This window comes from Impatiens glandulifera, chromosome 2, assembly GCF_907164915.1.
Source record: "Impatiens glandulifera chromosome 2, dImpGla2.1, whole genome shotgun sequence".
NCBI classification, from domain to species: domain Eukaryota; kingdom Viridiplantae; phylum Streptophyta; class Magnoliopsida; order Ericales; family Balsaminaceae; genus Impatiens; species Impatiens glandulifera.
Window position 1 is genome coordinate 25,042,936 of NC_061863.1, and position 9,420 is coordinate 25,052,355.

General features: G+C 31.8%; 1 protein-coding gene across 1 annotated transcript; it reads right to left on the minus strand.

The window, feature by feature from the left end:
* Positions 1-4,118: 4,118 nt before the first annotated feature.
* On the minus strand, positions 4,119-8,998 carry LOC124926268 (E3 ubiquitin-protein ligase ORTHRUS 2-like). Its single transcript, XM_047466462.1, has 9 exons — positions 8,467-8,998; positions 6,856-7,388; positions 6,477-6,602; positions 6,117-6,216; positions 5,940-6,001; positions 5,663-5,765; positions 5,222-5,357; positions 4,860-5,077; positions 4,119-4,533 (listed from the first exon to the last, which is right to left on the minus strand). The coding sequence occupies exons 1-9, from the start codon at positions 8,941-8,943 to the stop codon at positions 4,366-4,368; spliced, it is 1,923 nt and encodes a 640-aa protein (XP_047322418.1). The 5' UTR covers positions 8,944-8,998; the 3' UTR covers positions 4,119-4,365.
* Positions 8,999-9,420: the final 422 nt, after the last annotated feature.

A 9,420-nucleotide genomic window follows, 5' to 3' on the forward strand; every position in this document is an offset into this window, starting at 1 on the left:
TTCCAATTAATTATTTAATCATGCTTTGGACTTAATTTTAATTATCTTGAATCTATTTATTCAAAAAAATATTTTTAAATTTATAAATTGTCTAGGTAAAATTTTAGTACTTACAAACATCCACTCCCATAAGGATGCAAATCCTTCCATTATCTTGTGTAGCTGGTTTTTAGACCATAATAGTTTAAGATCAATACATTGCGTGCATCAATCTATAGTATAATGAAAACCCTTTGATTATCTCACATAGTTAGTCTTCGGACCATTGTAGCTTAAGATTAATACACTGTTTTCATTAGTCTGAAAGATGATGTGAACCTCGTGCAACGTTTCGTAATGTCTCAATATTCATGCCCGGATGAGACACTTGCGTCACCAGTCAACACCTTGTCTAGAGTTAAAAATCAGTCATACCACGTTTCACGGATGAAGCGAAGCAAAAATCTTTCAAGACAAGGAAACAATCAAGCATCAGAATTGGGATATCATCGATCATGTGATCGTCATATTTTATTTATCTATCATTTTAATGTTTTTCTGAATAAATAGATAAAAATGAGTCTATGTAAGATTATAAATTAAATTTATTGCAAATGTGGTGTCTACAATGTCAAACTTGGACATGCGTTTTCGTCGTAATTTCCGAACTTTGTCTAAGAGTGAACATTTTATAGACACTCACATTTTACACCAAATTTATAATTAAAATTTGTGCTCATTTTAAAATAAACTATTATAAATAAATCAAACTAACTAAAAAAAATGTGGACAACGAATTAAGTATGTAACAAACACTTAACCATTTAATCAGGCACGGAACTTGTCGTATGACGGGCTCGAACCTAGGAACTTAGGGTTAGTATCCACCTCTTATTGTCGCTAGGCTATAAGAAGGGATAAATCAAATAAACTAAAATACTTGAAATGAGTTTTATCTATTTTAACTATATTGTCGTGTTTTGGTTTTTGCTTTGCAAATTGCAGGAAAAAAATAAATAGTTGATGAGCACGTGATACATAGCGTTGATGTCTTTTCTTACGTGTAACTAGAGACGGATCCAGGAATTCGAGTTGGGATGGGTTTGAAAAATATTTTAATGGACTTAAAATATAACAAAAAAATTATGGATAAAACGATAGTGGATAAAGGTAAGTTTTGTCTTTTTTTTTAAATTAGATAAAGAAAATAATTTAATTAAAAATTTTAAGAAACTAGAGGTAATATTACATTTGTATCGTAAAAGAAAAATAGTTGGGCTTCAGCCCACTCGAACCCCAGCATAGATTTGTCTCTTACGTTTAACCAAGCACTAGATCAAAAATAGAATATATAAAACGAAATTTGAACATGACTCTAAAACAATTAAACTAGTCTAAATCGACATTTTTAAATATACTTAGTCAAGTCTACCATTCTGGTTACTCGTTTTGAGAATTTAGATAAATGTGAGTCATGGAACACGATTATTGAATATCGAAAATCCTTTTTAGAAATTGTCGATTTTTTACATTATATATATTTATTTAAGTTTTAGAAAAGATAGAAATTATCTTCTTTTCTTTTTTCGTTCTCTCACTCTTGTATCTCTTTTTTCTGTGAAAACTCTTATCTTAACTATAATATATATTTTTTTTATAATTATAGTTAGTAGAATTTATTTTATATTGTAATTATAATTATAATTATACATTGAACAAAAATATACATAATAATTTTTATTTAAAATTTAATATCCATAAACAATAAATATAAAATGTAATCGGATGATCCAAATTAATATTATATAAATTATTAAAAACAAATTATTATTTTATGAAAATTTATTATTATTTTAAAATTAATATATCAAAATAATAATTAATAAAAAAGTATTTTATTTTTTTGTAACTAGATTATTAGACTAATTTATCTTCATAATTATTCGTTTCAACTTAAAATATTATAATTAAAAATTAAACTCCTAATTTTTGTCTCAGGTCACAGATAGACTCTTACCACTTGAATGAATTAAATACTATATTTATAATTCTTCTGTAATGTCTTTTTAAAATTTACAATTCACCTATAAAATACAGTATTTGGACAATTCTCCTTTTATATTGTATATTGTTTGGTAGGTACTTAAATTTTGATCATTTTGTATTTTTTCTAATATTTTATTTATAGTAAACTTTTTACATTGGTTTTTTTAATTTATTCATTTATTTAAAATAATTTAGCAATTCGATGTACCAAAATATTTTAGAAACTCACTTAGTACAACTCTCAAGAAATCAACAATTAATTCTTGAAACCAACTGATAAAGATCAAATAAAGAGGCAGGTACAAAATCTTGATCAAATCCATCAATGATAATAATTTTTTTTAGTATAAGTTACATAAAAGTATCGTGTTACTATGGTATATTCTAGGACTGTAAATGAGTCAACCCACTTGTGAGACGCTCGCGAGTTGCTCGGTTAAAGTTCGACACGAACTTGACTTTGATCGAATTCGAATCGAGCTCGAGCCAACTTGTTTAATATTCGAAATGAATTCGAGCTCATATAATACATGTTCGATGACTTGTCAAGTTTTTTCGAGTCTGGTAATTATTTATTTTTTTATTAAAATTTAAAATCTCAAATAAATATTTTTTCTTCACTCACTCTCTTTTCAAGATATAAGCTAAATCACATTATTATATCTTATGGCTCAAAAAAAAAAAAAAAAACACTAATTGTCTAATACATCATCATATCTTACATAACTTTTCATTTTTAATATTTCTCATTATTCATAAGAATTATTTCGTTTTTTTTCATATTATCTTCCAATGATACTATTTCTCTCACTCATTCACAAGAGATTGTTTTATTTATTTATATTATCTTTCATTTATTCACATGATACACACGAAACAGACCGCTAGAAAATCGACTGGAGACAAGACACCGAGGAAGTAAGTGGCTGGCTAAAAAATTTGCTCCAGCTAACGAAGGTGTGAGAAGCCAAAAGAGTATAGAGCTTTTGATCAATAAGGCTTTTGATCAATAAGCTTCCATCCAAAGACTTGCTAGTGAGATTGCACAAGATTCCAAAACAGATCTAAGATTCAAAGCTCCGTCGTAGCTGGTCTCTAAGAGGCAGCCGAGGCTTATCTAGTCGATCTATTTGATGACATCGCGCCATCCACGCCAAATGTGTGACTATTTTGTCTAAAGATATTCATCTTGCGAGACATATTTGCGGTGAGAGGGCCTAGGAACTTTATGTATTAATAATTCCATCAATAGTCTAGTTTCTTGTTTCTTATCTAGTATCAATTAATTTCTCTCAATATACTCCACTTAAAATGTCTATTATGGCCTTGTTAGATATTCTTATTTAGTATCAATTATTCAATTTAATAGACTCCATTTAAAGTGTCTATTATGACCTTGTTAGATAGAGATACTTTTTATGCTATTATTTATCATTGATGATTCAATATTAATTTGCTCTAAATGATTTTTCTTGAAATTGGTATTTAATTTATTTTAAATTAAAATATATTTTCACTTCTTCCATTGCTTTTGCTTTTAGATAATTATAATTTTTTTGTTTCAAATAAATTTGACAACAAAATAATAAAAATATGAATTTTTTTATATACTATGTAATGTATTGATATTTTTATTTTAAATTATTATATGTTGAATAAATATAAAAGTTTAATATTTTTATTTTAAAAATAAATTTTTGTTTGAATTTAAAGTCGCTTGAAAAATTAATTTTAATTAAAATTTTCGAATAAAGCTCAAACTCGAATATATAAACTTGTTTAAACTCGAGTTAATAAATACTTAATTGAGTCGAGCTTAAGCTGGCTTAACTCATTTGTAAACTCGAGTTAATAAATACTTAATCTAGTCGAGCTTAAACTGGCTTGACTCATTTATAGTGTGATCCAAAACATACCTTGAATAAAATTGTGTTTATTGTGTTTATGATTTAAACACCATATATGTGAATAACTAATTAGTCATTAAACTTTAAAAAGAAAGTGCAAGATTTAGCCTAGCAAAATCACACTGAAAACAACATAACAAACCACATGTTTCTCTAAAAATCCAGAAAACTTTCCTTTTTAATCAGCAAACAGGGTTTCATCATTCAAGCATATTCATCGTCAATCAAACCGTACCCAAAATAGAAACAAGATTCAACCTATAATTGTCTAACAAAAAAATTAAGAGAACCCATTTGTGGTTGCAGTTTTTAAATGATCATGAGTTTTGAAACCATACCCCCTTTAAAGAAAAACAAGATTTTCACCACTTCATTCAACCTCTCATTATCTATAGAAAATAAAAAATATTTTCTTTTACTTTTTACTATTACTTTAGGAAGCCAATATTGTAACAGAAGACTCATCTTCTGAAACCAATTTCAACTTCTTCTCAGCACCACCACCATCATTGGTTTCTTCTTCACTTGGATCATTGTTTTCTGATTCTTTTTTGCTCTCATGCTGGAGGGATTCTATCACTCCCATCAACTCCCTATTAACCTACAAAGAAAAGTACAATTCATCATAAATACAAATAATATTTTTACTATTCCAAGTTATTTGGTTAAATCAATAGCTATTTGTGCCAGCCATCCACAGCAGAATTTTCAACCAAAAAGCAATAATAAATCCATCATTCTCCAAATAAAACTTTGCAAATTAGAAACCCCAAGAGTTGTACAAACAGCTAGCTAAATCAACTCTTATCAAGGCTATAAAAAATAAGTGAAGCTTTTTCTGAAAAATAAATATTTTTTATGATTTCTTTCACTATATATATCTAAGGCATAATAATAAAGCAAACAATGTTTGCAGACGGTTCTTACTTGAGGATTCTGAAGAAAGTCAGAAATGTCAATTGAGCAAGATGGGCATTTCATTATGGTCTTCTGTGCTCGCAAGTTACGCCTGCCATTACATGTCCTTTCTTTTATAAAAGCCTGACCAGTAAATGCACCCTCCAAACAGGCCTTGCAGAAATTATGAGCACATGGAGTAGTGAGAGGAAAGCTCATAACTTTTTTGCAGATTAAGCAATTGAACTCTGCAAAAAAAGTATACAAGAAGATTTAGTCCAGACTAAACTTAATAAAGAAAAAATAAGTGTGGTAACCATATATTAACACCAAAGTCAAGATTCATAGATAAATTGTTCGAAGTTACTAGCGTCATCTAGTACAGAACATACCCTTGAGAAGACGTTCTCGTACAGTCATAGCCTGTGTTCGACGTTTAGTATTGGTTTTCTCATATACACCTCCATCATTCACTCTTTGTCTACTTTCTGGTGGAGGCTTCTTCCACATCCAGCAGCTTTTTTCTTCCTGCATATACCATTAACAAGGGCAATATTCAGATCTTTTGGTTGTAAGTGTGAAAGTGCATCACTTTTTGATTGCACATTGTCTATTGCAAATGCTGATTGTCTACTTTTGGGGAATAGTCTTCTAGAGTAGTTACCATAGCCAAAAATGGTTTGGTTAGTACTACCATCTCAATGCTTCAACCCATGAATATATTGCAGGAATATTACAGTAAATTTAACATGAAGAATTATCAATCCAAGCATAAGCCTATGAACAATATAAAGATATTAAGTTTCATGATGTGCAAAGGAGGGGAAACTCACATCATAGTCCCAAGAAGGTGATTCCTTTCGTTCAGTAACATCAGTTGCTTTCTTCAGCTCTTCAATTGCTGGCAAGGACCTTGGGCGATCCCCATGTTCATCACTGAGGATCAAAATGCCACCAATAAAAACATTGATAGACTATTTAGCATTTCATTAAAATATTGTGTAAAACTTTTTCAGTATTATTTCAAGGATTTTCATTTTTGATAAAAAAAAAAAAATAAGAAGCAAAGACATTGACGGAAGGGATGTGTGGATATGGAAAGGAGCATACCTTGTCCATGGGGCAGGAACATTGTCACATCGAACAAAAAGGTATCTGCAGACCTTGAATCCCTGTTTGCAACGAATGGTAAATTACTGAACAGGTCAGGATTCTTATATTTAGTTCAGCAACAACAGACCCATATTTTCCCCTTTCTGCCATTGAATTTGGAATTAAATTTCTTACATGGACTCCAATTTTGCGCCAGCATTTTTCAATCCTGTAAACACCATCATATCTTACACCTGTTTCAGGGGCATAGAAGGAACGTTTCTCTTTGTGAGACCTGCAAAAGTGTAATCATGCATCAGCATAACCTACCATTGCTAATCAACACAAGATGCACAGTTCGGTCAACAGCATAATTAGTCAAATGAAACCAAGAACATTAACAAATTATAACTCTTTTAGATAAGCAGAACAGTGACCAGGCATGGCATTCAATTTACCATTAAATCAAACAAATGAATTAATACAGCAAGGAAAAAAATATAATAAATCACAACAAAGAATATGAAGAAACATTGCATTACATGAGAAACTCACCTCACAACTCGAACGGGATAACCTTTTTTACAACTAATTCGTAATGCCTCATTAAATTTCACAAATTTCTGATCAGATGACTGAGTCTTATTTATACGTTTGTTGCCACTGAGGTCCCTTCCACCACTGTCCAAAACAGATCAAAAGATAAAAACAATTTAGGAGTTAAAATCAGTTGTAATATCAATATGAAGAAATCTTGACCGTCAAGGCAGAAATATAAGTGTATTCAAGAATGATTATTTTATTGAAGGACTGTATCAATCAAAATCATTTAGCTATTGTCAAAAGTATCTTCAAAATTAAGCACAAATTAGATCAATATCCCCATATGATTTTATGATTTACCGTACATATAAAGACATCACCATGATCGTACCTTCCAGTGTAGAGGAACCACTCGCCATGGTCCTCGTCATCTACATAACCTCCAGAAAGTGCCACTGACTGAGAGCCATAATCTGCCTGCCCGGCAATTCCAGCAATATGAGGAAGGTGAGCTCCCCATTGTCTGCATTCCATTCGGTCCTCCCACGTTTCACCAACCAAGACACCTTGATTCCTGTCTGGATCATTTTCTGCTAATATTGGCCCAAAATAATCAGGTGGAACTGTCACAAAAATCTTTCCACTACAAGCATTGGCTTTTCCAGCCTTCTTTGCACGTTCAGTGGTATACGCTTTCTCAGGTCGGTTTTGGTTGTGAACAAAATGGTATAGTCTTTTTTCACCAACTCCAGGGGCTTTTGTTGAAACTTTAGCCATTCGAATAGTTACTGCTAGAACTGAGTTTATTCGAGGATTAGTTACCATATTTGGTGGAATTTCACTACGACAATTTGCACAACTACGCTTTCCTAGCCCAACCCATTTCTGGAAGCACTTCAGGCAAAAATTATGGCCACATGGAGTCTGAAAAACCGTAGAAATGATGGCAATTAGATAGCTGCAAAATCCTTTGGTTCCTTTATAAATCAAATTAATACTATAAAAATGTGTGGTGGACATGCTTCTTTAACAGAAAATGAAGACATCATGTAATTAGCACATAGATTCTTATGAATATTTGTTGTGTCTTTTACCAATAGGAACATACTTTTGAAAAGAGTTTGTTAATAAGAACAATACTATGCAATGTAGAGCAAAAAATGATGAATTATACAACTACGCATCAACAAAGGATAAGGTCCAAGATATAATGGATGTAGATGGTTAAAATCATGAAACTGATGCAACTGCATAAGAAACAAAGTTTACAAATCAAGACCTCCCGCCACTAGTATTAGAATAGACAAATTAAACCAAGTCCTCCAAAGTTCACAATAGAAAGGCATAAAGTTAAATCAAAAGACCTGTACAGGCTTAAAGATCGTGAATACATGCTGAATGATCCCAATTTGGAAACAGTCTATTAAAAACAACGAGATGTACGTGTTTGTGAATATATTAATTTAATAAATGAATACTATACATAATACTCACATAAACAAGAGTTTCAATTGCGGAACAAAATCATTCAGTGGTGTTTCCTAAAAAAGCCTATGTTACTATCTATGACCTAATTTATGGGATCTTTAATTTTGAACTTTAAGCGTCAAATTACTTGATCTCAATAACAATCCCTAGAAAATGGTTTCAGAATCTTAATATTCTCATAAAACATAGGCAAAATACTGTTAAGGACGCTGAACTAATTATCTTAAAGCTTACAAGCACATACATACATGTCTTGGGAATGAAAAATGGTAAATGGTGAGCTTCATAAACAGGAGATGTGCTGCTCTCAGAAACTCGGATGTGCAGTCTCACAAATTTATCCCAAGTAAAATCTTAATCTTGCACTCTAATACTCTATGTATACTAACGGTGAGGATGAAAATGAAAATGAAAATGATTTGCTCTAAATTGAAATCGACAAGCAGATTGTGAGGGAGTGTGGAGAAAGTCATAATCTTTTATCAAAATTGAGCATTGAAGGGAAGGAATGTACAGTGATTGGCCGTTCCGGAAGCTGCATGCAAATTGAGCAGTTTATACGCCCATCAAGAAGATTGACAAAACTGTTGTCATCTCCATTTATCGTCGTCTCGTTATTGGATACGTTTTCCTCGAGTGGCGAAGATCCGAGGCCTCCTCCGCTCATGAAGTTTTGCCGTCTCTTAGCCTTTTCTTGATCTGTGAGTGACTGGTCCGACTCGATTGCTCGAATGGAAGCAATGAGGAGGTTTGAAGAGGAAGATTCGGCGGTAGTGGCGAGGGGAATCTCATGATCGGCAGAAGCCGAGGAGCAATCAGGGCAGTCCCACTCTACAGCGCCAGCTAGGGTTTCGAGAGGAATAGATAGGCAAGTGGCGTGCCAGGGACTGACACAGGTGTTGCAGCACAAAATCTCGGCTTCGGGTGGCTTGGTCTGGCAAACCATGCAGACGCCGTCGCCGTTGCAGGGAAGATTGCTATGCTGCGCCATGGAGCAGTAGGGTGGCTGAGAGTTTCTTCCGTTCCGTTGTCGGAATAGTAGTTGTAGTAAAGTGAAAGGAGAAGATGAAGGAAGGGGTTCCCAAAAATTGAAATTGGCTCCCATATTTCTTTGGTGGGAAAATGAATTTAGTGCTAGGTTCTGAAATTTTCAAATTGCCTTTTTTTTTTTTTCCTTTCTTAAAAACATGTCAAATATCAAATTTTTACCATTTAAGAAATAAATATCTTCTATCTTGTCTCATTTCAATTTTATGACATTTATCAAATACACATGAACTAATTAATTAATATTTTAAAACTTTAAGTTAGGTTACATTTTAAACTACAATTTTAAATAATATAATTAAACACAACTGTGTAAAAATACTGAAATTAAAAAGAGATTTATAGTATCGTAAATTTAAAAAACTACTTCAATCTTTGCTCTCTAATACTGAAATTAAAAAGACAGTCTATATGAATAAAC